We start from the raw sequence: 24,130 nt of genomic DNA, 5'->3' as shown, positions 1-24,130 counted from the left end.
GCTTAACGCGACTCCGAGGATCGAGGTGGCAACGCATCGCCCACTGGTGAAGATCAAGGCGTTTTCGGGCACCAGAAACAAGAGCGAGAACTCGATGCAATGGCTTCGCACCTTTGTCTACGAGATGAAAGGAACACGAGCATCGCCCAACGATTGGTGCATGCCTTTCGAGCTGAGTCTTCGGGACGGCGCTCTACATTGGTACCGACAACTACCCAAGAAGACCAAGCGAACGTGGAGCCTCTTAAGCGAAACTTTCATCAAGTACTATTGCTCCCAGTTCAGCCAGTCAGCGGAGACTCGCTACTACCCAGCCAAGCGCGAAGACAAGAAACATGTTTGCGACTACCTAAACCGGCTCAATGGCTATGCCAGGAACGCCGGAATTCGGTTTGAGAGCAACGGCCGCAAGGCACGCGACCACGTCAAGCGGTTCCTCGGGACTTGCGGCGACCGAGGACTCGAACCGCGCCTGTGCCACCTGCGCATCTCAGACATACATGAGTTGGAAGAGATGATCCAAGAGATACTGAAGATTGACGAGCGTAGTTCGTCCCGCGAGTCGTCGCTGCCTCACTCTCGAGCTCGGGATGCCTCCCGACGACGTGATGACAGACGTCGCGATGACTCGCGCCGCCACGAGCGCTCGGAGGACGCTCGCCGACGTGATGACCGCCGCCGCGACGACTCGCGGGATGCTTACAACCGTCGCGACCGACGCGACCGAGATTATGAGCGTCGTCGCGACGACTCACGCAATACGCCTCGCGTGAGACTAGCTGAAGCATCTGTCGCTGACATTGTCGCCGAACTTCATGGACGGGACACGCGGGACATGCGGAGCGAGCTGCAGCAACAACGCCACAGATATGATGGCGACAGCAACAGCGAAGATGGAAGTGAACACGGCAGCGACGACTCACAACGTTGCGGCGAAGACTGGGGTGATAGCTATTCGTCAGACGGAAGCGACCACTACCTTGCGGCAGCCAATGACAACGAACGACGAGTCGCCGCTGAAGGCACGTACGCCCGGTCCGCCAACCGACAACCTTGGGGTGACTCAGCGGGGCGCAGCCAAGGCTGGGACAATCGGTTCCAGAACCGCGGTTACCGCGACGAGAAACCTCGCCAGTATGGGCCGTGCGCAGCCTGCGGGGACCTCTATCACTCAGCGCACTACTGCCGACGTCGGTGCAAGCTGTGCAAACAAGTGCACGACGCCGGAAAATGTGAAGTGTTCCAAGAAATCACCAAGATCGTCAAGTCCAAGGTGGACAAGAAAGACCTCACGCCCGAGTTCCAAGAACTACTGTTTTCGGACCATTTAAACTAGGCAGCCCGCCAACTACGACTGGGTTGGTCCCAATCGGGCTGCCACAGTTAGCCGAGCCCGCAATTGAAGCCGAGTGCATCTTTGCATTTGTGGGCAAGTGCGAATGGATGAAGACTGAACAAGACAACGACATGAAAACGACGGAATTGGAAAAGGAGAGAGGCGATTGCCTCGATGGAGGTGTATGGTGTGAATAAGACGATAACGAAGAGGTGGGAGCTACCGCCGAAGACTGGCTGACAAGCGCAATACAAGAAGACTTGGGCCGACGACTCGTTCCAGAAGTGCGACTCTTAGCTGGAGAACGAATGGGATGGTGGTCGGCGCAGAAATTTGACAAGCGCGTAAGGATGCGGACACTGGTGAACGGAGCCGTGAACGACTCGCGCACGAGGATATTGCTGGACACTGGGGCAAATGTCAGTGTCATCTCAGAGAAACTTGCCAAACGACTGAGACTCCGCGAAGTAGTGGGGCATGGACGTTGCATGGATGTACAAGGGATCACCAAGGGCAAGATGATGACGACTCGCCGAGCGAAGGTGAAAGTCACTCTTGGATGGGAGCGCGTTTATGTTTTTGAAGTCTGGATAATGGATCACTGCGCCGGGGCAGAAGTGGTGCTTGGCGCCGACTTTATGATCCCGGCCGGTATCCGACTGGACCTCCTAAACGCAACGGCCAAGCTCCCCGACGAGGTAATGATCCCGCTGATCAAGACTCAAAACATGATGGACGAGGCCGAAGGAAGCCACGTCGCGTACGGTCCGACGAAACCAATGCAAATACCGGGCCATGAATGGGACGAGTTCAAACTACAGCGGCGACAACCCGAGCCGACGACTCACGTGCCGTGGATCCGCCGAACTGAGACGTTCATCCCGACTGTCACCAGGTTCTACAAGGGACGTCCGGTCAGGATTCGACTTACCAACGCCACGGATAGGCTGGCGAGTTGTCCGGTACACTTCCCGGTGATAATCTGGGTTCCGATTGGGTCGCTGCCGAAGACTGAAGGCTACGTGCGCCTAGATTCCGCAAAGTACAAGGAGTGGCAGGTACTCGCATACGCTGCCGCACGAGACAAGACACTACTCAAGTGGGAAGCTGAACTCTACCAACAATGGTTGGCCAAGCAGCCTCCAGCGGTGGAACAAGTGCGTTACCCGACACCCAAAGGTATCGTGCAGCGACCGGACGAAGACTCGGCCGAGAAACCACCCGTCAACAGTGAGCGTGACAGTGCCGACGACTCGTCGGTGACGGATGACTCAGAATGGATAGCGGAAGAACATCACCGACGACTCGACGCTACTGCCGGCGACTCGACGGGGGTGACGACGACTGACGATGAAGCCATGACTCCAGAAGCAGCTGGATCAGGACTGGAGACTGCTGAGTCGACGGTGCGCCGCGACGAAGACCAAGGACTAGAGTGCAGTCCGAAGAGGCATCCACCGATGACTCAGACTGCACCCAGCCGAGAAGCCGGAGACATCTCAACGACACTCGACCAGACGTTCATAGCAGTAATGCGTGTACTGGCCACGGAAGGTACCGTCGACAGTAGCGACGAGACGGCGGAACACCCGGCAGCGGACATCGAACTGGAGGACTACGCGCATGAATTAGCGTTCCTCCCCGATTTATCGGAGCCGGAGCCGACTACACTCGACTACTCGGCGGCGAACGTCAAGAATCCCGAGTTGTCGGCAGACCAACAAGGGAGCCTGATCGAAGTACTCCGACGCCATGAAAGTATCACGATTGCAAGCGGGAATGCACTCCCACCGCCGGCATATGGCGTTGTCTGCGACATAGATGTGCAGGGGCATGCGCCGATCAAACAGCGGGCCCGACGGATCCCATTCAAGCATCTCAAAAAATTGTACGAACTCCTCAAAGGACTGCTCCAGGCAGGGCTCATCGCGTTCTCGGACAGCCCGTGGGCCTCGCCAATCGTCATTGTCCTCAAGAAGAATGGCCAAGACGTCCGCCTCTGCATCGACTACAAGATGGTCAACGCGGTAACGGCAATCCTGGAGTACGCCATGCCGCTCGTCGACGACTTGCTCACTGACTTGGAGACTTATCTTTGGTTCTGCTCGCTCGACGCGGCCAGCGGATTCTGGGCCATCCTGATGACTCTACGTGCGCGCAAGATTTCGGCATTTGTGTGTCCTCTGGGGCACTTCGAGTGGCTACGAATGCCTTTCGGCCTCACGAACGCGCCGATGATCTACCAACGGATGATAGACAACGCATTGTGGGGATTTGTGCAACCTAAGGGCGGCTGGAACGCCTTTGCAGCAAAAATGAAGGCCGCCGAAGACTCGGCAGAACACTGCCGGCGACTCGAGTCGTCGCCTCGCCTGCCAGGCACTACAGCGGCGACTCGAACCAAGTTTGCAGCTGCCCGCGATGACGCGAAGACAGCTGAACCCATTACTCGACTCATTAACAGCCCAGAAGCCGATATGTTTACGACCAACGAAGCCGACGAGTCGTCGCTGGTACCTGTGTTCGACCGGCGATCCTTCGTGGACGATATCGGTTTCGGTGGCGAAGACGTCGACAGTTGTTTGGCGACGCTGGATCGGCTCCTCAGTCGTTTTGAAGAGTGCCGGATCAGCGTCAGCTTTACCAAGAGTACTTTCGTGCAAGGACGCGTTGACTTTCTGTCCCATGAAGTGTCAACAGACGGCATTCGGCCCGATCCGAAGAAGCTGGACGCGATCACTAAGCTGTCTTTCCCACGAACGAAGAAGGGAATGCAGTCTTTCCTAGGTGCGCTGAATTATTACAACCGCTTCATCCAAGACTTCGCTGTCTACGGCGCGGCGCTGTACCAGCTGAAGGAAGACGATTTCGCGCCGGAGGGTGACCTCACAGTTGCCCGCCGGAGCTTCCAAGCTCTCCTAGACAAGGTTGCGGCAGCGCCGATACTCCGCCACTTCAACCGCACCAAGGACGTGCACATCATGCTGTTCGCAAACGAGTGGGCATTAAGCTCCACGCTGCTACAGCTGCATGACGACAAGTTGCACCCTGTTCGCTTCTGCGGACGTGTATTGAAGGAGGCCGAGATGAACTATCATGCGGCGGAGAAAGAGGTGCTAGCGCTGTTGCTACTGCTGAAGACTTGCTACACTCAGTTGGCGGGACGGACAATACGAGTTTACACTCGCTTCTCCACCTTGGAGTGGATTACCAAGTCGAAGTCACTCTTTGGGAGAGCTGTACAATTCGCGGTATTGCTCTCCCCGTGGCACCTGATCGTCCAACGAGTCAAGGAGAAGGACTGTGCCTTCACCCAGCTGCTCCAGTCGACGGTGACCAACTTCGTGGATCTCGATGACTCATTGGAACTGGTTGCCCCGCCGACTAAAGGCTCACCGACGACTCGCATGGACCCAAACTTGCTCTATGCACGCCTACCGACGACTCATACAGGCTTCGTGGTCTCTTTCGATGGGTCAGCGAAGACTGAGAAGTACGGTGGTTACGGCAGTTGCTCATGGATCGTGTGGAGCCTTCCGGAGTGGAAAATAGTTATTGCAGCGAACGCTTACCTCGAGAAAACCACGGTCAATATCGCCGAGTACACCGGTATGAACAACGGCGTTCTCGCCGCGATCGAACACGGCGCCGAAGACTTAGTGATCGTGGGAGACTCGAGACTCGCGATCCAGCAATCCCTAGGGGTGATAGCTTGCCGGAAGGAATCACTGATGGCACAGCTGAATCATCACAAGGAGATCACAGCACGGTTGCGGTCAGTCAAATACCTGCACGTGGTACGCGAATACAATGCTGCCGCGGACTCGTTGGCAACAGAAGCCTTGGAGTCAAAAGTTTCCAAGGTCATTCTGAGTGAAACCCGGAAGGCAGAGTTGGCCGGACTCAATCGGATACAAGAAGTGATCGACGAGTCGCCGCCGCAAGGATCAGAAGCACAAAACCTGGTTCCAGGAGACTCTATTCAAACTCTGAGCGGCGTCTCGACCGTGAAACGCAAGACATTTGCTGATTTCGTACGTCCCGAACCTGGAATGCTACTGGCGATGACTCGGGCGCAGACCAAGAGCAAGAAAAAACACGTCCGATTCACAGACGATAAGCCGAAGTCACCGCCGAAGACTCGACCTAACCGGAAACCTCCTGAAATTCAACCCCCGGAAACGACCCAAGCTCCACCAGCAGCTCCTGACGCACAAGACATTGATCCTGTGGAAGTCCAAGAAGAAAGACGACGACGAATAGCTGCCGCTCAGGACGAAGAATTGCGATGGGCTAACCTGAAGACCCTTACGCGGAGATGTGGAGAAACTTGGATACCGAGCCGCCAGAGATGCATGGAAAATCGCAGATAAGTTCGTGTTGTCGGAAGACAATTTGTTACACTACATGGGAACGAGTCGTCGGCGTGACGCTGAGTCGCAAGAGGAGATCTCGTTGCGTCTGGTGGTACCCACCACGATGATTCAAGAAGTGCTCCAGAATTGCCATGACTCGCTGGAAGGCGGCCATCAGGGTGTGGTGAGAACCTACCAGCGAGTCAAGCGAGATTACTACTGGTTGGGACTCTACACCGACGAGGAGAAGCACGTGAGATCGTGCCCCGATTGCAGCACCAGCAAGAGCCGCCCCCAACTGAAGGGATGGCAACGTGCTGGCGGAACGGCCTTTCCAGTTAGTGTCTATGGATTTTGTGATACCACTGCCGAAGACTCGGAGGGGCAACACAGCCCTGCTACTCTTCCAATGTTCCTTTACGGGTTTCATCTTTGCGAAAGCCATGGCGGATACGAGCGCACTCAAGGTGGCACAAGCATTCGAAGAATGCATATACCGACGATTTGGTGCGCCATCACTTATCCGTCATGACCGCGACCCACGGTTCATGAGCGAAGTGTTCCAAGCGTTTGCAGAAATGATGCAGTCAAGGTCCCGAGTAACGCTGAGTTACCGGCCGCAAGCCAACGGACAGCAAGAACGGTCAGTCAAGACTGTAATGCAATCCGTCAAGGTATACGCCGAAGACCCGCTCCAACAAGACTGGGACGAGATCGTGGAGCGCTTAGTCTTCGCCATCAAGACTCGCAGAGCCCGGGAACACAACGCCAAACTCAGTAGGAAAGAGAAGACAATACTGGCGAAGACTCGGGATCACGAGTCGTCGGCGGCGGCACAAGACCAACCGTCTACGGGACAAGACACCCCCGTCCCAAATCACCTGTCGCTCAAACCAAGTACGCATGTGCCACCGACGACTCGCGAGTCGTCGGCGGGTGACCCGCACCAACCGTTTGTGGGACAGGGGGGACATGTCTCTCGGGACAGGGTGGGTCCACCGAAGACTGGCGGAATTGAGCCGATTGCAGGCCGAAAATCAATGCTGCCGGTCCCGTTCGATGTCGGCAGCAGGGTCTGGTTGTACATGAAGAGAGTCAAGCCCGGCCTTACCAAGAAACTGACACACCGGTGGCATGGACCCTTCCGGATAAAAAAGAAGATCGAAGCCTATGCCTTCGAACTCGAGTTACCGGACCGCAGTGGATACCGATTCTACCCAGTCGTCCATATCTCCCGGCTAAAGCTGATTGATGAGTTTGGAGATCGACCGAAGACTCGTCTCGCGCCCGGACTCGTCGACGACACGCGACTAGACTTTGACGAAGAACTGCTCCCTGAAGATAGTTGGGAGTCAGATCACGTGGCAGGAGAATATGAAGTTGAAGCCATCCTCGACGACCGTGTGCCGTTGTCTACGGGAACTGAAATAGCAGTGCGCGAGTTTAGAGTCAAATGGGTCGGCTACGATGAACCATCGTGGGAGCCAGCCGCTAACCTTTCTTGTGGAGGGCTCCTCTATGATTACCTACGGCGAAAACGAAGTGAACAGCGCCTGCAGATGGTTCAAGTCGCCGACGAAGACTAGGTGGCTATGAGTCACCGCCATGACGACCTGTACTTGGGGCAACGCAGCCCAAGACCACAGACGAAAACAGCTACTGCAGCACTACCTTTTTGCATTTGAAAATTAAACGCTACCAAGACGGACAGCTAAACTCAACGGCAACTCAGAAGCGGAATTGGAAACGAAAACCAAATGCATAGAAGACGCTGCCGACGACTCGCTTGAACCCGACTTCAACTCAATCAGGATCGGAGGCAACGGCTGCCCGAGCCAAGACACCAAGCAAGCTCGAGTCATCGGAACCACCAGCAGCATCCAGAACTGGTCCTCCCGGAACAGACGCAGCAGTCGGCGAAGACTCAGACGCAGCAGGAACGCGAGCACCACCAAACTCGGCCACCCATTCTGAGCTCAATTCACCCGGCTGCAGCGACGAACTTGGAACAACTCGACGACCAACATCGACGCGCGAAGAACCAGCCGGGACAAAGAGCGGAGCCGACGGGTTGCATGGGACGAACGTGGTGTTGTAAGGGTGCTGCTCCGGCACATCGATCCAGCCGTTCCGCCAAGGCTCCGCAGCATCCAGGGCAGCGACCTCGCTCAACCAGTCGGCAGTCTTGGGCTCCCAAGGCAAGTACTCCAGAGAATACCCGGGCATGGTCGGCTCAAGCATGAACTCGGGCTTCACCTCCGAGAAACCAGGATCCTGGCTGCTGCCCCACATCCAGATGTACGGGACCACCTTGGCGCGGAGACGGTCACTGCGTTTGTTGCGCTCGACCACGTACCTCGACCAAGCAGCTTTCAAAGTATCCAAGTCTTTCCTCGTCCGAGTCTTCCGCGCGGCAGTCCAGTCCATCATGTCCAAGTCAGCGGCAACTGCGGAGAACGTAGTCTCCACTGCCTTCGGAAGGATCCAGTGATCACGTTCCCAAAGCGAGAAACCAAGGTCGACGTTGTCCGAGTCGCCGCTCCCACGAAAATTGCTCCAGTACCCCATCACTCGAGTCATCGGCGAAGCCCGCTGGGATACCTTGGAGTCGGGATCAAACTCTGAAGTGTCAAAAAGACACGCTTGAGACGGGAGTCGCCGGCGAAGCTTCTGCCACGGATGATCAGGGTTTTTGTAGTCCGCGAATGCCGCGATGCCTTCAGGACTGGAAATAATTCGGAGATCCCGGGGCACCGGTGCAGGCAACCGAGCATTTAGCATCTGGGTCCAGCACTTGAGAGCCCCAGGACGCGTAAAAGGCGACTCGATGTACGGCACAGCCCACTTAGCCACTTGCTTGGAAAATTGGACGAGGGGTAACTGACCCCGCGCCGGCGACGGTACCACCGGATGACGCCGGGGGCTGGAATCTGACCCAGGGGTGGACGACGAAGTGGCGACGACTCGGCTGCTTCCGGAAAACGCAGACTGGCGTGGAACGGAAGAACGACGGGGTTGTCGACGGTGACTCGTGTGAGTCTTCGGTGGGACAAGAAGTGTTTTCTTAGGCTCCACACCAGCACCTGAGATAGCTCCCGACGACTCGGAACCTGGGAGCTCCAAGAGAGAAGAGGATTGAGGGACGCCCACCGATAACTCAATCACTGATCCAACGACCAAATTCTCCGCCTCCGAACCAGTGTCCGGAAACCACTCGAGAGAAGCGCCAGAATCAACGTGAACTTGCTCGGAAGGAGGAGAAATAGTGCTCGGCGAAACAGCATCTTCATCCGATGACTCCACCACACGAGACGGCTTGCGGGAAGGAACAACGGGTGAGCTGTCCGACGAAGACTTGGCAGCGGCCCCGGAGAAGGCGGCACGAGCGGGCGGACCAGTAGATCGCTGAGAACGAGCCCATCGCCCCTTGGGTTTCCGCCTCGACTTGCCCTTGGACGACGAAGCCCTGGAAGCACTCGGGGCTTGCACTGCCAACGCGGGCGGAGACTCTGCGGCCGCAGGAACACTTCCGAAAGACTCGACAACCTCCACCTCCAATTCCAAGCGCTCACCACCTTGAGAAGGAGCCCGAGAACCACCAGGAGCTGTCACCGAAGACTCACGGCTACCACCTCGACGGGAAGAAGACGTACGAGAGTCACGGACAGCGGAAGCTGAGTCTTCGGCGGGGCGGCGAGGTCTCTTGCCCGGGCGACTGGCGGACGGACTGCGACGGAGTGACGAGGAACGAACCCGCTTTTGCGACGCCGGACGAGAAACAGAGCTTGACCGACGACGAACATGATGAGAACCGGCTTCCCTTTGCGAGGAACGCTTGCGTGAGCAACCAATCTGCGCAGCGCGTACAGCCCGGTCCGCTTCGATATCGGCAGCACGAGTCCCCGGCGTTGTCTTGTTCGCCTCAGCCGACCGCTCCTCCGACGACAACTCAACATGAGAGTCCGATTCCAGGAAAGCAGCACGGGCCAAGTCAACGGCAATGGCATCCTCGGTTCGAGACGGATCCGCATTGGCCAGCATGTCCTTGAGGACCCGCCGAGTCTCGTGGCTAATGTCCAGCAGGTCCCAGTTCAACTCGCCAGTCGACAAACCTGTAAAGCATGAGTCATCGGCAGAATCAGAACACAAGCCAGCACATCCAGCAACACAACGACCAGTACGAACCTTCGGAGATCAGCACGAGGACGTCTGGATCCATGTCTTCAAACTTGACATGCGCCCGAAGAGTCCTGTTGGCGCGCATGAGCCGCTTCACCTGCTCTTGAAGGTCTTCATTTCGGCGCTGGAGGCGAGTCGACGACGAGTCATCGCCGGCATCCAAGCGAGCCAGAAGATCGTGAAGACGCTTGCTCTGTGCAGTCGACGACGCCACAGCAGCCTTGAACACCGTCTGCTCGCGAGTGAGCTGGAGAGCCATACGCTTGCACTCGTCGTCAGCAACTCTAACGCGGTTCTCCAAGCGGGCGGCCGTCTCGGTGTGCGCATCCATGGCTCCACGAAGACCCTCCATCTCCTGGAGGTAGTGAGCCTCCAGGACCCGCAAACGCTTGACCTCTTTTTTGGAGTGCTCGAGTTCCGCGCTTGCTTGCTTGAGGAACACCATGGTGTTCTCGTGCTTGAACGACTCCTTCATCGCCGAGTTTTCGGCGGCAGCACGTGCAGCTTCAGCGGAGTGCAACTGGCCTCGCATCACGGCCAAATCCAGATTGATATCATCGTGGACCCCCATGTTGGGCTGAGCCGCCGCCACCACGTCTTCCAGCGAGCGAGCAGCGGCCAAGCGAGAGCCCACGTGGCGGTCCCCACGAATGTTGGGACCCTGGTGCAGAGTGACATTGAGACGACCGATGAGATCCAACCGAGGACCCAACACCGCGATCACGCGCTCCGACGCCTCAGCACTGGCTTCCGTGACGATTTGCTCAAGGGCCTCACGCGACACCGTGATCAGCGAGTCGTCGGTGGTGGAACGACTGGCCTTAGCGCTCGAAGTAGAGCACCGAGCAGCTAGCTCCGACGACTGGATCGAAACTGAGTCGCCGGCAGCACTACCAACAGGCACATCAACCAGGGAAGTATCCTGGATGACAAGAAACGAAGGCAATAACCGTGAAGGTAAGCGAGAGCAGCGCAAGATCAAGGTGCCAGTCAACGAGACGTACCGAAGGAACAGCCGGAGAGGTGGCCAGAGACGCGGACGATTCAGCGGAAGCGTCCAGCGAAGCTTGGCTCGGCGCATCGCCAACAGCGAGTGAGCCCAACTCCGGAGATGACAAGACAACCTGGGAAGCAGACGCACAAAGCCGCCAGGCATCAGCATCTCACGTGAAGCTAACAAGAAAGCGTGAAGACGGCAGGAAACTCACCGTGGCCGAACTGGCCGTCGACTCAGCAGCGCTCTCATCCTCAGACACCGCCGACTGCGAGGGAGCAGGAGCAGCAGGCGAACTACCAGCACCAAGCGAGCTTCCTCGACCTGGCGAAGACTGACCAAGATACGAAGATCCGGGTTAGGAGTGAAGACGGCAAGAGAACAAGAAGAAGACGGCTTACCTGGAGCGAAGACCGAGATACACCGAGAGCCCTGAGGGCCGAGTTCACGGCGGACTCGGCAGCGCGCGAAGAACCAACCATGGCACAGGAGCACCCCGACGCTCACCAGCACGCGGCTCAAGTCGCGGTGGGGGCAGTTGTGGTATCGGGAAATGAAGCCGAAGCCAAAACCCAGAGGCGGGACGAGGGATGAAGAAGACTCGAGGCGCCGGCGTTAACTGGCAAGTCACAACCCATCGCCAGTTATTGGACTAAACTCCCTGATCGCTGATTGGCCTAAATATGCCGGTGACGATGACTCGTCGACGGTCCCAAGTCAAGAGCGGGCGGTTGCAGCTCGCTAAGTGCGGGGCGAACCTACTGGCAAGATCCGAACTTATGAGTCATCGGCGCCTGTCCCGAGTCGTCGGTGGCGTTTCAGCGGCCGTTTGAGTCGTCGGTAACGCCGCCACGTCGCAGAGAAAGCGCCGAAGAGTCGTGAGTTACAACTGGCGGTCCAAAACGGACGCGTTTATACTTGATATTTGTATTGATCGATAGGAAACTTAAGAGAAGACAAGATAAGCCTTCGGGCAACAATAACAGAACAGCTTTTCCTCCCAACCACGCAAGGGCGACACCGGTGCCTGCAGTGAACGACCTGCAGCTCAAGGTAAACCTGGTAGGTAGGATTATGACTGTCGGTGGGCACATCTACTAGTGTAGCGTGTGTTCATCCCTGGCAGGGCCAAGAGTTAGTGGCCGGTGTATTGGTAGCGACGAGTCGTCGCCAGGAACTGGAGGAGCGAGAGCGCACTCCATTTATTTCTTCCCGCCGGAGTATAGCTCCGGCACCCTCGTATCACGCCGTAAAAGGCCGGGACCCTTCCTTCTGAGGGCCTGCGAGGTATATTTTGTGTGTGAGAGCGTGCTAGCCTTTGCTCGTGGCTAGTGACGCTGAGTCTTCCGTCGGTCGACTAGCGGAAGCTCGGTGCACAGAGGAAACATCAACCCGGTGCAAGGGAAAGTTCCTGGGCCTTCAGGTTCTAACCCTAACAAGCCCATTGAGTCTTCGGTGACTTGGTGGGTGTTGTTGGTGGGGAAAGTGTGCCAATATATAATTTAGCGCGTGTTCCTACACGACAGCGGCGTCCAATGATGACCTTCGCGCCGTCTTCGTCGTCGTTGCCCGAGCGCAAGATTCTTCCCTCCGCGCCTCTGCCTTCTTTGCCACCGTCGCCATCTTTTCTTCGGTCGCTCTCGTCACCTGCCCGGCGGTCGCCTCAGCCGCTTTCACCGTCGTTGGCGTTGTCACTGCCAACACCGTTGCTGCCGTCGCACTCGGGGTCGCCCTTTCTCGCGCTCTGCCATCCCCAGTCGTCGGCACCTCTCTTGTCGTCGTGCTTGGGACCGTGGACTTGCCTCGCGTCGCGGTAGCCATCACCAGAGCCTCCGTTGCTGCGTTGCTGCGTGGCGTACGCTCGCGGGGCGTCTCGCCATCCCCAGCGTAGACCACGACGCGGCGCTCACTGCCACTTGTCGCCCGCGCCAGTACCCGGCCGTGCTCTTCTCTAACTCTGTGGGCTGGCCCACGTTGCCGCCCTCGTACGCCAGCATCGCGAACCCTTCCTCGCGTGTGCGGAGCCCCTTGTCCTCGTAGTCTTCCCGGATCAGGTCCTGCGAGCGGTAAGGCCGGGGACCTTACGCTCGCGGGCCGTTTCCCGTCGTCGGTCCGTTGTCTTTTCCGCCGTCTTGCCTTGCGTCTGCGTCCCTAGCGGCCAGGTCAGACCGCTTCAGGTCGCATTCTCGCGCGTAGTGTCCGCTCCGCCCACAGTAGAAACAGTCGACGCCTGGCCTGTGAACGGCCGGCGTGCTTCCTCCTGGCGCCCGCTGTGCTTGGACGCGCTTCTGGTATCGGTCCAGGTAGCGTAGCCGACCCTCACGCGTCCCTAGCGTGGGATTGGTCGCGCTTCTTGCTCCTGCCGAGTCGCCGTATTTTTTTTCCACCTTCAAGGCCTTCGCTGGCCGTCTTCCATGCTGGTCGCCGCTTTGCCGTTTTCCGCGTCGCTGATGCCGTCAGCTGCGGCTGGCGTTGCTTTGCCGTCTCGCGAGCCGCTGTTTCCGCTCGTTCTTGCGACGCGGCTCGTCGCTCAGCTCGTTGATCACGTTGCGTGGTCATGTCCGTTCGTTAGCTCCTCTATAAGCACAAATAAACCCCTCGGTTAGCTTTCTCGTTCTCACTCTTATCTTTTCTCACTCGTTTCCAGAGTCCGTTTCCCGCTGACGCTAAGCCCGCTAAGGTCCTCAGTCACGACCTAGCCCGGAAAGCGCCTGTCATGACCACCATGTAGGTTACTGGGCTTAACCCGAAGCCCAACTCCCTTCTCATTACACGCCCCCGGTGCATGAGTATACACGAGTTGCCGCGTCCACACCTAGGTCAACGGTTCAACGCCGACTGCCAACAAGTGCGAGGCTTACGACGACCAGACGGCTGACGGCCGACCCTTCAACGACACGGCGGGCCTCGGGAATAGGGACGGCGGGGAGGGAGCTACATAGACACCTGGGCCCCGGCAAGCCACAGGCGGCTCCCACCGGATATGCAAATCGGGCGAGGTGACGCCCCGTCACGGCTGATGGTGCTCGGAGGCGTCGTCCTCTCACGGCCAAGGTGCGTTCTGGAGTGCACCTCGTGCCCCCGTGGTCTCTCTCCACGGTCCCGGCCACCCTACTTGGTACGTCGCCCTCATGTGCACTGTCCACCACTTTCGCCTACCTTCGTTGTTACTCCAGGCATTGGCCGACTACCCTCGAGTCGCAGAACCACACGCGGGAACCTGTGCTTCGGCGCAACTTCGTGTATTCCTTTAGTCTTGACTCACCACTAGCCAGTGATAAATCGCAACTGAGGGTCGAACGGCCAGACCACCGCTCGTTGCCCCCACTTAGCCCACTCCCCCGTCGCCTAGCTACCCTAAGCTATCACACGGCGCCTTCCTACTCCTACTTGGACCTCTCCCTCTTCGCTCTCATCTCCGTGCTCGTTGCCTCCTGGCCTCACGTCGTGGGCTCACACGTCGCCCCTCCGTTCTCCGATACTTACCGCTCCTCACTGCTCACGCGTCGCTCCTCCCGGCGATCTTCTGCGGCTGCCGATCTTCAACTGCGACCTGCTCCCGTCGCTAGTGCCCGTAGTCAGCTGGCTCGCCCCGACCACCGACCGTTCGCTGTCGTACAACTTCGTCCCCGACTCCACGCTGTGCACCACCCCGGTCACCGCGTCAAGTCGATCTCAACACACGTTCCGTCCAGCCGCTCCTGCACACGTCCGACAGCCCAGTGACAGCGCTCCCTACTACAGTTTCAAAGTGCTAAAGGTCGATTTGAAGATAGCGATGGCGCGGCCCCCGTGGAGATGGACAAAGCAGGCATTCTTAATAATGGTTTGCATGTGTATTGGCACGCTAAACTTGCGGCAGGTTCGGCTACCAGGTTCTCGAAGGCTCCAGACGCTCTTCTGTGACAAATTCGTGCGAGCGGAATGGTCTGTGGCTGGTAATTCGTTGAAATGCCCTCGTATCCTTATAGCGTTGGTTTGGACCTGCGATTCTTCGTCCGCAAGAAGTGTAAGCGTTGGACCAAACTAATCGCATGTCTGCGCCGTGTGGTCTTTCTGGTAAAAATAGTAGCCGGGCGCTGATGCATTGTATGTGTGTGTTATTTGTCGTTTCCCGGTATTGGTGACTGATTGCCAGAAAGAGTTGAGGCATTCGTCGCGTAATGCGGAGTCTTCGCCGCTTTCTGCGTCAGACGTCCAGGTTCTTCGCCAGCTTTCAAGTGGAGCTACGAGGGCACTATTCAGCGAGCCGCATTCGCAGTTTTAAAGAATACCATCGCACCACTTCGACAGCTCGAGCTCTATTCTTCTGCTTCATCCTACCCGTCCCGTGCGTTGCAGCTCTGTCGATGATAGATGCCGTTCCATTGGCTCCACCAAGCGACAGTTTACGAGCGAACAACATTTTTTGGATCCGAGACTACGCAATAATGGTGCTACTTACGCGATCCACTATGGAGCAGATTAGCATCGTCGTCCCAGGGTTGCACATGACCTCTGTGCAGCGGCTAGTTCCATCCATCGTCGCTCCTCTAGCAGCCGCAGTATACCGAGTGATGGCCTCAAGTTTGATCGGATTCCCGCTGCCTTTCAGCATCCTTTTTGGTATGCCAGTTTGGCTCGTAGCGTTCGTCATTTGCTTCATGGGCTTCTTTGGCCGAATCCTGAATCGAGATCGAGCGCTGTTACAGGAACTAATCAAGGCCAACACGGTGCTCAATTGCCAGATGCTCCTCACGTTCATCTATCCGATCTACTTCTATGGCCTCCAGGCTATTGGAAAATCCAGCCAACTCTACTACGTCATGCTGCTTCCGATTATAAAGATCCTAGCAAAAAACTTGATCAGCGCGGCGTTAGGCACCAAGTATGACCTTCTTCCGCAGATCATGATTTTCAACGTCGATGTGTTCAACGGACTGTCCGTGTCGAACTCGATACAGAACTCTACAAGTAACAGTATTACGACAACGTTAGCCATGGTCATGCTGGACGCAGCTCAAGGACTGATATCGATATCGGACATCAGCGCTGTTATGAAGCACATTGTCCTCCTCCGACGGAAAATTCCGGACGACCACAAACTGAAATCAGCTTGTTTCGTTGATATCGCGTTGCAGATCATCAAGGAGGATGGCCAGTCGCAGAGTAAGCTCGACTCCTGTCGCTACAACTCTCCAGTGACGATCCTAAAAAAAATGCTTCCAGTGAAAACAGCTTTACGAGTCATTCGGCGAAGTACGCTGCGTTTCCAAGTGCCTCATCAGTGACGGTAGCACCAGCTGATCACTCGCTGCGCCCGAATGAAGATTCCACCGGTCAAACAAGCTCGTTGATGGGTGTTTTCTCGCCGAATGAAAAAAAACGGTTTCTTCACAAGACAGCCCAGGTTCTCTTCACGACGGAGTTCGTCATTCTTGTCAAGTATGCTGAAGTCGTCATTCCACTGATCTATTGTGCGTATACTTGTTAGTGAGGGCTGTCAGATTTCACTCTCACTTCCATATTATGCACACACAGGCATCTCCACAGCCTCGATGTTCTTTCTACCAAACCGATCTTACTACCCACAGCTCAAATCACTTGATGAAGCTGAATTGCGACAGAAGATCAACGCTGTTCTTAGGTACGTGGCGCTGGAATTTCTATCGCTACTGGCGATCGGCTATGTGATTCAGCGAAAGTTACGCATCTCCATGCTGCGCTTGACTTCGTTCGTGCTGGACAACGGCTGGCGAATGGTACAATCAAACCTGCTCTTTTGGATTTTGTTCACGATTGAGAGCTCACTAAAACACAGTGGTGAGTGTTGGCCAAGTGTATGATAGTAGTAAGTACTTACTCGAAATGGTGTGGTTCATACCTTGCAGGTAACGATTACAGCTTCTCGTTCAGCTGGCTTAAAGGGAATCAGTAAGCGCTACACAGTAACTGTAGGCATTCCGACCTACGATTTAGCTTTATGACATGCATTGAAAGTTGTAATAACATCTAATATGCAATAACAGATGCATAAATTATGTCTCGGATCCAAAAGATGTAGTTCACTCGCTTGATGGATAGTATGGAGTAGAAGAATAGAGCTCGAGATGCCGAAGTGGTGCGGTGGTATTCTTTAATATTGCGAAGACGGTTCGCTGAATAGTGCTCTCGTAGCTCCACTTGAAAGCTGGCGAAGAACTTGAACGTCTGACGTTGAGAGTGGCGAAGACTCCGCTTAGCCGACGAATACCTCAACTTTTTCTGGTTGTCAGGCACTCTCGACGGAGAAAAGGTTGAATATCAACACATATGAATCAGCACGTGTTCAAAGTTTGGCAAAACCACACAACGGCCTCGCACTCTAGCTTATGTAGCGTCACTCAAAGCTATGCCCAGTCATATGTACTAAGCTGCTAGATAGATCCTCAACCTTCCTTTGCCATCGCAGGTGTGACACCCTTTGCTACCTATCCGACGCAGATGAACATCCCTTGTCGCAACTTGCGCTGGTTCCATCGATCGAGCTCAACTGTTGACTGTTGCCTCCTCGGAGGTTGATAGAACTCTTCAGGAACTTCAAAGCAGCAGAAATGTCATGAGAACTTTGAGGCCACTGAAGGCCAGGCCGACGATCTGGAAACCGAAGCGAACGGCGACGAATGACTGTTCCACACGGCGGAGAATAATCGAAGATAGCACAAGAGAATAACGCGCAGGGCCAGTTGTCGATCATGGACTCGTGTTCAGCCGAGTGAATTATAACGGACGAAGAAAACAAAACATATAGAAGTAGGTATTATATTACATCGTTAATTATAATACGAATGCTTCGTGTAGCATTGATAAAAACGCGGCAAATCAAAAACGTGTAGACAACTACACTGTACACGAAACAGCAAAAAGCGCCAGCTTCTTCCGTTTTCTACGAGCTACAAAATTCTAAGGTAAGACTCGGAACTCGACGGAAAAGGTAATTCAAGATACTATCCTCGTGCTTGTGCGGTTCTGCTGTCGGTTTCCCCATAGCAAAAGGACCATGGAGCGACCGCTCTACTCGCGAATTTCCAGCCCCGAGAGCTGATTACTAATCTTCTCGTCTTCCGACTCCGCATCTCCTCGTTGCTCCCTGGCGTCATCCACCGCCTTCACGAAGCTGCTCACCGTCGGGTCGTCGATGTTCATCAACGCAATCCTCTCCACTTTCGTGGTGTCTCCCTTTTCCACACAGAAGCGCACAGACTCGTGCACAATCTCCTGCGCGCCGAGGTCTCGCGGATACCCGAAGATACCGGTAGAGATACCGGGTACCGCCACCGACGCCACTTCGAGGCGGTCCGCCTCCAGCAGCGCACTCCACACGGCGCGTCTCAGCTGCGCCGCGTGCTCGGCGGTCAGCTTGGCGCTGCCCACATTGGGGCCCACCGTGTGGATCACGTGCTGGCACGGCAAGTTGCCTGCGTCGGTGGTCACGGCGTCCCCGACTTTGAGGAGCCCGTGGTCCTTGACCCACTTGCTGCTCTCCGCCTGTATGGAGGCTCCGCCCGTACGTACAATCGCGCCCGCCAGCCCGCCGCCGTGCATGAGGCGCGTGTTGGCGGCGTTGACGATTGCGTCAGCAGCACAGCGCGTGAGGTCGCCCTGCGTCACCAGCAGCTCGGGGCCGGCGGTACTGGGCCTCCACTGGCGCAGGACCTTGCCGCCCAGCGCCTCAGCTGCCGGATTACGGGTTGCCTTCTTCTTGGATTGCGTATCGGCAACCGCGGTCGAGCGAGTTGAAGCCGACGACATCTTGGCCAGGAAGCGGCGCATCAAATTGCCCTTTGTCCTGTGCTTAGCCATGCTCTTGCACCTGTCGCTGGATAAAGCGAACAACTGCGTAGACGGAGCAGACAGATGGACAGCAAATGACTCCTTCACACGATTTCTATTCCGGGAGGTCTATAATTAGCCCAGGTAGATCGGCCCCGGGGTCTGGTCGGTGGCAATAGCGTCAGGCCTGGCCACTTGACTGTCTGAATGACGTCGGACCGAGGTGCAAGTGGAGGACGCGGCGGCGGTGGAGGCCGCGGGGACGGCAAGCGCTGCTCGACGACCGGTTGCGTCAACAAGGCGCAGTCGAATGGCAAGTGCCGCACGCACACGGGCGTGGGCCAGTGCACGCACGAGGGCTGCGAGAAGCAGGCCCAGTACAAGGGGCTGTGCGTGGCGCACGGCGGGCGGCGCGTGTGCACCCACCCGGGCTGCAGCAAGACGGTCACGTCCAAGGGCAAGTGCGGGGACCACGGGGGTGGCCGTCGTCGTCCCAGTCGGTCGAGGGGCGACGCCGATGCCAGAAAATCAAGCGCCAAAGCCAAGGGCAACGCAGATGAAGAAGGTCAGGCGGAAGGAGGGGGCTCCATGATGTCGCTGCTGCTGAACGAGTGGCCCAAGGAGGTGCCCGGGCTACACGAGCCGCCTTTCACTTCGGCGGGTGATTGGCATGGGTACAATAATGACGGCAACAGGATTGGGTACCCCGCCCAGACGGGGTACGGAGAGGCTGTCGTACCGATCGCACCGAATCCAGTGCAACAGAGCAGCGGGTCCATGATGTCGCTGCTGTTGACCAATGGGTGGGCGCTGGAGGCTGCGAGCCACGTAGTTGAAGTGAAAGCCGGACAGGATACAGTACAGGTTAACGGCACCGACTCGGCGACGATCAAGAGTGAGGGGCGAAGTCAACGCAAACGAGCACTGTGTTCGCATCGCGACTGCGAGAAGATCGCGCAGTCGCACGGGTTGTGCGTGGCTCATGGCGGGAAGCGCTGCGTGCATCCGGACTGCACCAAGAGCGCGCAGCTGCACGGCCTGTGCATCACTCACGGAGGGTCGAGAGCTTGCTCGTTCCCGGGTTGCACCAAGATGACGCGGTCGGCTGGCAGGTGCTTTGAACACGGCGGAGGGAAGCAGTGCTCGGAGCCTGGGTGTGGCAAACAGGTCCAAGCCAAAGGCCTGTGCAGCGCCCATGGCAAAACAAAAAGTGACCAACCCACCAGCAAAATCGTACAGACTCTTATTCTATGAAATGCAAAAGCACTGCATTTGCTTCATCGCCCTATTTTGCTTCATTCTACTTCTTGAAGTACGGTTCACATGTTCCTCATCAGTTTACCGTGTGTAACTTAAATCTTCATTTATGAAACCCTCCGCCACAGACGCATTTATTCCTCTCTATTTTTCTTGAATAGCCGAATGGATATTCAGCGTTCACATTCCTAGTTTTTTCGATGCCCCTGCCCTTTGTGCCATTCACAGTTCTTGTTTTTCGTGGTCATCCAAATCCGTTCGTACGTAAGCCAGAGCGTGTACTTCGGGTTTCCGTGCAGACGCGCCCCATTGCCATAGAATCTGAGCGCCAGCCTCATCTCCTCCTTCAAATTGAAAGCTCGGTAGAGTTGCTCGGGCTTGATGTTTGCTTTAAGGCAAGCATAATATGACGCGCCTTGGCGGTAGAGCTTCAGTCCTTCGTTGGGTTCGCTTAAACCGATCGTCTCGTGACTTCTCAGCAACCGCCTAGGTTCAAGATCTTTAGAGAAAATCTTCGACTCGTCGACTGCTTCGCTACTGACAAGCACACCGGCGAGGAGACATAACAAGATGGAGTACACCGTGCACCTGTGTCAACCTCGATATATTTCAGTTGTCAGCAGGACTGCGACAGTATGAGCTATGTTCGTCGTACTGGAAATGTATTTGTGCGCCTATCGCGTTTGCGCGCGTAAAAGTAACTTACGAAGTGAGATCATTTACGAAGCCACCTAACTAACACTACTTGCCTTGGGTATCGCAATCATGATGGTAAGAAATTCCCTGTTAAGCAATTCATGGATTGGGGAGGAATTGCCACTCGTACATTATGTACGTGATCATACCACGCAAGTGTATACGAATCCCAGTGTTTATCAATTCATCTTTACAGTACTTGTAGTTCCGCAAGGAACGAGGAAGCGTCATTGAAAGTCACGGGGAGCAAAGCGTTTTCGTATCACCAAACACTCACTTTAGCAACAAGCTGAAGCACACTAAGCAACATACCTCGAATCTGGCCAAGTATAAATAGGTGAACGCTTTCAGGACACGAAGACGTGGTCATTTGAACATGTTTTGATCCTGCGGGGGCTTTCATTCGAGGAAAACGCGATTGTTTGACGTGATAATCACCTCCTCGCCAATACACCTCAGCAGCATCGTAAGTATTTCGATTCAGACATCGTAAAATGCTTACGATAACGATTGCAGATAAACTACTATAGGTCCAGCCAATGAAGCGGTCGCAACCCGAGTCCAACAGACAGCCCAAGTCGAAGAAAATCGGCCGGCCATCGCACGGAGGAAAACAGTGCACCCATCCAGGTTGCAGCAATAAAGCTCAATCCAGAGATAAATGCCGAACTCACACCAAAGGTGGCAGGTGCTCATACTCTGGTTGCGAGAAGCAGGCACAGTTTAAAGGTTTGTGTGCCGGTCACGGTGGAAGAAGAATCTGTGCCCACCCGGGTTGTGGAAAGAAGGTAGCCTCAAGAGGGAAGTGTGCTGATCACGGAGGAGGCCGACCAAAGCCGGAGGGATTGGAGAATGATGCGCCTACTCAGTCATCAAGAGCGAGCTACTCGCAGAACGTCGATACACATGCATTGCTGTCATCGGCTTCACCTGTACAACAGCTGGAATCAATCGCAGATAACCATGGTGACGGGTCAATGATGTCGCTGTTGATGGGCCAGCAGCTTCACCAAATGACGGCAAGCGGCAGCATGACAAGAGAGAATTCTACAAGGCACGCCAGAGACGTCGTAGCGGAGGCACTGGTTTAGCAGCCGTGCCTATCGCGATATTGCATCTCCGGTCTGAGCAATTCCGTAAACAGTAACTTGGGCGAGCTGAAATCGAAGAAAAACATTGACAAACTCAATACTGTTGTCAGATCTCAGGTTGTCTTGGGCATCGTGATCTAGGACCAGGCATATTCCTCTCCAGGTGATCTACAGTCATACCATATGTAGTTGCTTCGGTCGTGGCTGTCGCTTTCAGATGCTTGTGGCTATCATACCCTGTCTATTCTGTGAGTGCAGGTGCCAAGTGCCCGGAGCGAGTGTTGTCGGGAGGATCGCGCTACGACCATGGGGGAAGAGTGAAATATACTTCTGAAGTAAGACGTCTGGAAGAAGCCATGAGGAGCGGGTGTTGTCGTGAACACGGCGGTACCGACCTGCGCGATTCTGAAAATCCTGCGCATTTTGGCAACTCTGAAGACAATGAATGCTCAATGCCGACTCAATTCGCTCAAGTTTAGCGATCTCCAATCCAGCCCGAACGCAAGGAGACAATTGCGTTGAGCTCGAACGAGAACAGTGTTCGAGTCGAGAACGTGTCCGACTACCCGACGATAATCGTCATTATGATGAATTAGCCCTAATTTCTGTTGAAAGTGGCGCCAAGCGAGCGGAATATTGTGCACAGCCCATTATCCAAGGCAAAACTGACTTGGATCCACACCGATGCCCCAAAGCCGACGGGAGCTGGGAACCGCGTCAGTGTGCGTACTCAAATTGTACCGAGCGCGTCAGGACAGACGGGTCCATGTTGCCCAAAACACGCAGGATGCAAACTTTGCGCACACCCAGGATGCTTTACAATAGCTTGGTGGCAACTGTATTAACCACAGTGAAGTCGAATTGTACACGGAAAGCGGGTGTGTCTGTCGGGCCAGGGCGAAAGGTAAATGCGCCAAACACGGTGAACGACCAAGCGTTCGCGTGTGTGTGGGTGGGGGGGGGGGGTGCACTAGAAAAATAACCTTTGCATTGCCCATGGAGAAGACAGTAAAGTTCAACGGAGCAAGAAGCGTGACGAGACTGCCGAAGTGAGTATGGCTCTTACATCGGTATCTGTTGAACAAGCAGCTAGTGGCGCAACGACATCGAGTCACGTATAAAAAAATTGAGATCTGCCCTGGCATGTGGGAAAATTGGTTGACATGCGAAACTTACACGATGCCGTCGGCTGCAACGATTCGCAGCGCTACTGAACATGAAAGTGCTGACGAGGAAAAATATTGTTAAATTGATAACAGCAAAGTCGGATGCGCCGAACACTACTCGTGCTCAGTCAGCAGAAGCTGTGCGCTATGTCGGGTGTGTGACGGACGCAGGAGCAGAATGTTTCTTTGAGCATTGACCACGGCGGAGGGGGGGGGGGCTTGCGCCGATTCCAAGGTGCTACAAGAAGGCCGAGTACACTACCCTCTGCTATAATCACTTCATCGGCTGGGACCAAAGCGAACACATTAACTAGGTAGTTGTCCCCAAGCGAGTCACACATACACGTGACTGACAGGATATTTCATGCAAGACCAGCTTATCTGCGCTCTTGCTTACTACATCTACACTGCTGAAGAAAATTTCTGGGACAAAGTGTAGATCAAGAACGCGGTGCCCCTCCACCTCCTCACCACGGAAGCTCGTAGACCGGGTACTGCTCGTCCGCATTGAAGAACTTGCCCGTGTCGTCGAGCGACAGCTTGCCCACGATCTTCGCCATGGCCTCCGCCGAATCCGCAGGTCTCATGTAGCCCTGGTGGTCGTTCATGTCGGTGTCGACGTATCCAGGGTGCAGCGTGACGAAGCCGATGTTGCTCGCACGGAGTTCGAAAGCCATCGAGCGTGTGACCATGTTGAGTGCGACCTTGGACGCTGCGTACCCGTACGATTTACTGTAGAAATCCTTCGTCTCCGGGGTGTTGGTGCCGATGCTCCCGACTATCGACGAGATCTGCGCAACGTACGCCGAGCCGTTCTTCTTCGCGGCGAGCTCCAGATTAGGCACCAAGGCCCGGGTCACCAGGAAGGGGCCGACGGCGTTGACCTCGAACTGGCGCATGAAGGCGTCCTTGGTGGCCGGTTTGAAGGCGTCCGGGACCCAAATGGCGGCGTTGTTGATGAGAAGATCGATGGGCACGCCCTCCAGTTGGCGGGCGGCCTCGAGGATCGAGGCTTCGTCACTCACGTCCAACGTCACGATCTGGGAGGGCGACAGAGCCACCAGCTACGAATACAAATACACAAGCTGAGGTCAGCCTGGAACTTTGAAGGTCATTTGGAAGGCTCGTACCCCGTCGGTATTGCTGTTGGCACGAGCCGTGCCGATGACGTCCCAGCCGTTCTTGATATAGTACTCGACGAGGGCGAGGCCGATGCTGCGCGTGCTGCCCGTGATGAGAACGGTCTTCTTGGTGGCGCTCGACAT

General features: G+C 55.7%; 7 protein-coding genes across 10 annotated transcripts; 2 read left to right on the top strand and 5 right to left on the bottom strand.

The window, feature by feature from the left end:
* Positions 1–7,494: 7,494 nt before the first annotated feature.
* IUM83_18796 (Gag Polyprotein) lies at positions 7,495–8,271 on the bottom strand (the record flags this gene model as incomplete). Its single annotated transcript, XM_067943812.1, has 1 exon — positions 7,495–8,271. One exon carries the CDS (start codon positions 8,269–8,271, stop codon positions 7,495–7,497), a length of 777 nt encoding a protein of 258 aa, XP_067792323.1.
* Positions 8,272–9,349: 1,078 nt separating this feature from the next.
* IUM83_18795 (uncharacterized protein) lies at positions 9,350–11,346 on the bottom strand (the record flags this gene model as incomplete). 3 transcript variants are annotated; one of them, XM_067943811.1, is made up of 6 exons in its annotated part: positions 9,350–9,475; positions 9,559–9,803; positions 9,877–10,792; positions 10,875–10,994; positions 11,079–11,198; positions 11,266–11,346. In XM_067943811.1, the coding sequence occupies 6 exons, from the start codon at positions 11,344–11,346 to the stop codon at positions 9,350–9,352; spliced, it is 1,608 nt and encodes a 535-aa protein (XP_067792325.1). The 3 variants fall into 3 exon arrangements, with proteins under 3 accessions (XP_067792325.1, XP_067792324.1, XP_067792326.1); XM_067943810.1 differs by lacking the exons at positions 9,350–9,475; positions 9,559–9,803 and having other exon boundaries at positions 10,146–10,154; positions 10,250–10,792; XM_067943809.1 differs by lacking the exons at positions 9,350–9,475; positions 9,559–9,803 and having other exon boundaries at positions 10,342–10,374; positions 10,436–10,792.
* A 1,181-nt stretch (positions 11,347–12,527) lies between these two features.
* On the bottom strand, positions 12,528–12,918 carry IUM83_18794 (uncharacterized protein; the record flags this gene model as incomplete). Its single annotated transcript, XM_067943808.1, has 2 exons — positions 12,528–12,710; positions 12,775–12,918. The coding sequence occupies 2 exons, from the start codon at positions 12,916–12,918 to the stop codon at positions 12,528–12,530; spliced, it is 327 nt and encodes a 108-aa protein (XP_067792259.1).
* A 929-nt stretch (positions 12,919–13,847) lies between these two features.
* On the top strand, positions 13,848–16,134 carry IUM83_18793 (uncharacterized protein; the record flags this gene model as incomplete). 2 transcript variants are annotated; one of them, XM_067943807.1, is made up of 7 exons in its annotated part: positions 13,848–13,982; positions 14,041–14,086; positions 14,434–14,624; positions 14,727–14,873; positions 15,003–15,065; positions 15,985–16,012; positions 16,073–16,134. In XM_067943807.1, 7 exons carry the CDS (start codon positions 13,848–13,850, stop codon positions 16,132–16,134), a joined length of 672 nt encoding a protein of 223 aa, XP_067792261.1. The 2 variants fall into 2 exon arrangements, with proteins under 2 accessions (XP_067792261.1, XP_067792260.1); XM_067943806.1 differs by lacking the exons at positions 13,848–13,982; positions 14,041–14,086 and having other exon boundaries at positions 14,391–14,624.
* A 1,762-nt stretch (positions 16,135–17,896) lies between these two features.
* IUM83_18792 (Hismacro and SEC14 domain-containing protein) lies at positions 17,897–18,685 on the bottom strand (the record flags this gene model as incomplete). Its single annotated transcript, XM_067943805.1, has 1 exon — positions 17,897–18,685. One exon carries the CDS (start codon positions 18,683–18,685, stop codon positions 17,897–17,899), a length of 789 nt encoding a protein of 262 aa, XP_067792327.1.
* A 177-nt stretch (positions 18,686–18,862) lies between these two features.
* Positions 18,863–19,909, top strand: IUM83_18791 (WRKY transcription factor 19; the record flags this gene model as incomplete). The annotated part of the gene is made up of 1 exon (XM_067943804.1): positions 18,863–19,909. The coding sequence occupies one exon, from the start codon at positions 18,863–18,865 to the stop codon at positions 19,907–19,909; it is 1,047 nt and encodes a 348-aa protein (XP_067792328.1).
* Positions 19,910–22,174: 2,265 nt separating this feature from the next.
* On the bottom strand, positions 22,175–24,130 carry IUM83_18790 (Short chain dehydrogenase; the record flags this gene model as incomplete). Its single annotated transcript, XM_067943803.1, has 3 exons — positions 22,175–22,261; positions 23,891–23,929; positions 23,996–24,130. The coding sequence occupies 3 exons, from the start codon at positions 24,128–24,130 to the stop codon at positions 22,175–22,177; spliced, it is 261 nt and encodes an 86-aa protein (XP_067792329.1).

The sequence above is a fragment of the Phytophthora cinnamomi genome, assembly GCF_018691715.1.
Source record: "Phytophthora cinnamomi strain GKB4 chromosome Unknown Contig36, whole genome shotgun sequence".
Classification (NCBI taxonomy): domain Eukaryota; phylum Oomycota; class Peronosporomycetes; order Peronosporales; family Peronosporaceae; genus Phytophthora; species Phytophthora cinnamomi.
This window is presented reverse-complemented; position numbering and strand designations above follow the sequence as displayed.